The 1,953-nt window shown below is 41.8% G+C and overlaps 1 protein-coding gene across 1 annotated transcript in view; it reads right to left on the bottom strand.

Moving 5' to 3' along the window:
* Window positions 1-264: 264 nt before the first annotated feature.
* kri1 (KRI1 homolog) overlaps window positions 265-1,953 on the bottom strand; it is an 8,705-nt gene continuing 7,016 nt past the window's right edge. Inside the window, exons 12-14 of the mRNA XM_050069229.1 lie at window positions 925-1,000; window positions 619-737; window positions 265-492 (exon numbers count right to left, since the gene is read on the bottom strand). Coding sequence (XP_049925186.1) covers window positions 280-492; window positions 619-737; window positions 925-1,000 — 408 coding nt within the window. The 3' untranslated portion in view covers window positions 265-279. The remainder of the gene's footprint in view (window positions 493-618; window positions 738-924; window positions 1,001-1,953) is intronic.

Raw genomic sequence — 1,953 nt, 5'->3', positions numbered from 1 at the left:
ATGACAGTTTGGAAGTGTGCACAAATTATTTGTAGTTGTAGAAAATTGTCTAAATGAAATTTTTATACAACCTGCCACACTGATTCTAATTCCTGACACATGAATTAGCCTCACTGGATTAGTTTAAAGATAATAAACATACAGAAAACATAATGACTAAAATGTTTTGAGTTTTCATCAACTAAAATTAATCTAAAACTAATAAGCATTTTCATCTCAGGACAAAGACTAAACCTAGCTGTCAAAATTAACACTGCTCAGGTGTCTGTCACACTGGTTTCATGTTAGATACTGATGTGATATTAAAACCAACTCTGACCAACACTTACGTGGATCAAACACGGGCTTGTGTTTGGTGATGACTTCAGCAAAGTGAGACTTTTTTCTCCTTTTGCCCATTTGTGGCAGATCCTCTTTCTTCATCTTCTTCCTCTCTTTTATCTTCTTCTTCTTGGAGGCGGCGTGCTGGGTCGGGTCGTAGTCTGCATCCATCTGTTCCAAAAGAACAACATTTGATGAGCGAGTTTCTTTTTATCAGAACAAAAAAACGTTGTACTGCTGATCTCAGAGGTAACCAACACGCTGTCACCATCACTCAGTAAAAATTAAACCACTCACAATGAAGTTTTCATCATCACAGTGGGGCCCAGAGGCGTCATTCTCCTCTTCATCATACTCCTCTTCACCATAGTCCTCGTCTCGATCCTCTCCTGTCCAAGTGTCCCAGTTCCAGTGCTCTGTTGCACACACAAGAAGCCATGGGTTACATCTTCACACTGTCTGATACCTCAATGCAATTAACTGTGTTCAAACACACTAAGCAATGAAAAAGTATTTAAATCCTATGAAACTTCTCTACATGACTCGTCGCAAACTTTAAGACTGAACTTCACATCAGCTAACAAGAGGCAAACAGAGTCTTACCCTCAAATTCATCATCATCCTCAAACTGAGGTTTCTCCTCTTCTTCTTCTCCGTAATATTCATCTCCAAAGAATTTCTGCAAACAGGAAGGACAAATTAAAGCAAATGTCCCTGATGAGTTCAAATGTATCTAGAAAAAGAAACCGTCAGTGTGTTTTCGTGGTAAAGAGCAGTGGTAGTTGTGTCTTCGTCAGCCAACAGAAATGTTGTCTGGTTTAAACCCTAAACTGACTTCACTGAGGACAGGTCTAATTAGCCAAACACAGTCCACCTGTGTCAGCTGGGTCTGTTCCTGAGCAGCATAACGAGTTAAACTCAACACACCTGAGTGAGCTGGAACAAGGTAGCTCTCATTCAGACTTCACAGCACATTCAGGTGGTGTTGGAATAATCAGAAAAAAGAGCTCTTGACTTGAAAATTGACGTCAACGCCACCTCAAACCCTTACAGCTTGACTAGACACTTTCCTTGGTTGCATCAGTGCTTCTAACATTTAGCAGGTCTGTCTGTGGGTCCGTACCGTGTAACATGCAACAGTGAGGGTCGATAAGCTGTTTAAACTGAGTGTGATCTGTCAGCCAGCAGCAGCAACCACATTACAGTCAGCTGACAAAACTAACAACAATGTCGGCGTGCAGAGCAGACGCCACGGTAGCTTCTCTAGTTATAGGTAATAAATACACATAAATAACTGCCTGCGTAAACAGTAATGTTCGCAACATGATTTCATGAAAGCCTAAAAGACATTCATCAGGGGCCTGTATCACGAAGCAGGATTAATGTCTCAGCGAGGTAACTTCAGGGTTAACCCTGGGTTTTGGTCTCACGAAGCCGGTTCAGTTCTTATCGGGGTAGATCACCATGGTAACTTACTCTGAACGGCTATCCTGCTCCGGAGCAGGGTAAGTTCAGGGTTGAATCTGATCCTATAAAAAGCACCACCCACTGGCCAATCAGCTGTTCGGAAAAAAATGACTCCGCTGACAGAAATGCAGCCCAGTCATGACGGGAAGTTTAATTCATTTGATT

This window comes from Epinephelus moara, chromosome 18 (assembly GCF_006386435.1).
Source record: "Epinephelus moara isolate mb chromosome 18, YSFRI_EMoa_1.0, whole genome shotgun sequence".
NCBI lineage: Eukaryota > Metazoa > Chordata > Actinopteri > Perciformes > Serranidae > Epinephelus > Epinephelus moara.
The sequence above is the reverse complement of the archived record's forward strand: the minus strand, read 5'-3'. Positions and strand labels throughout refer to the sequence as shown.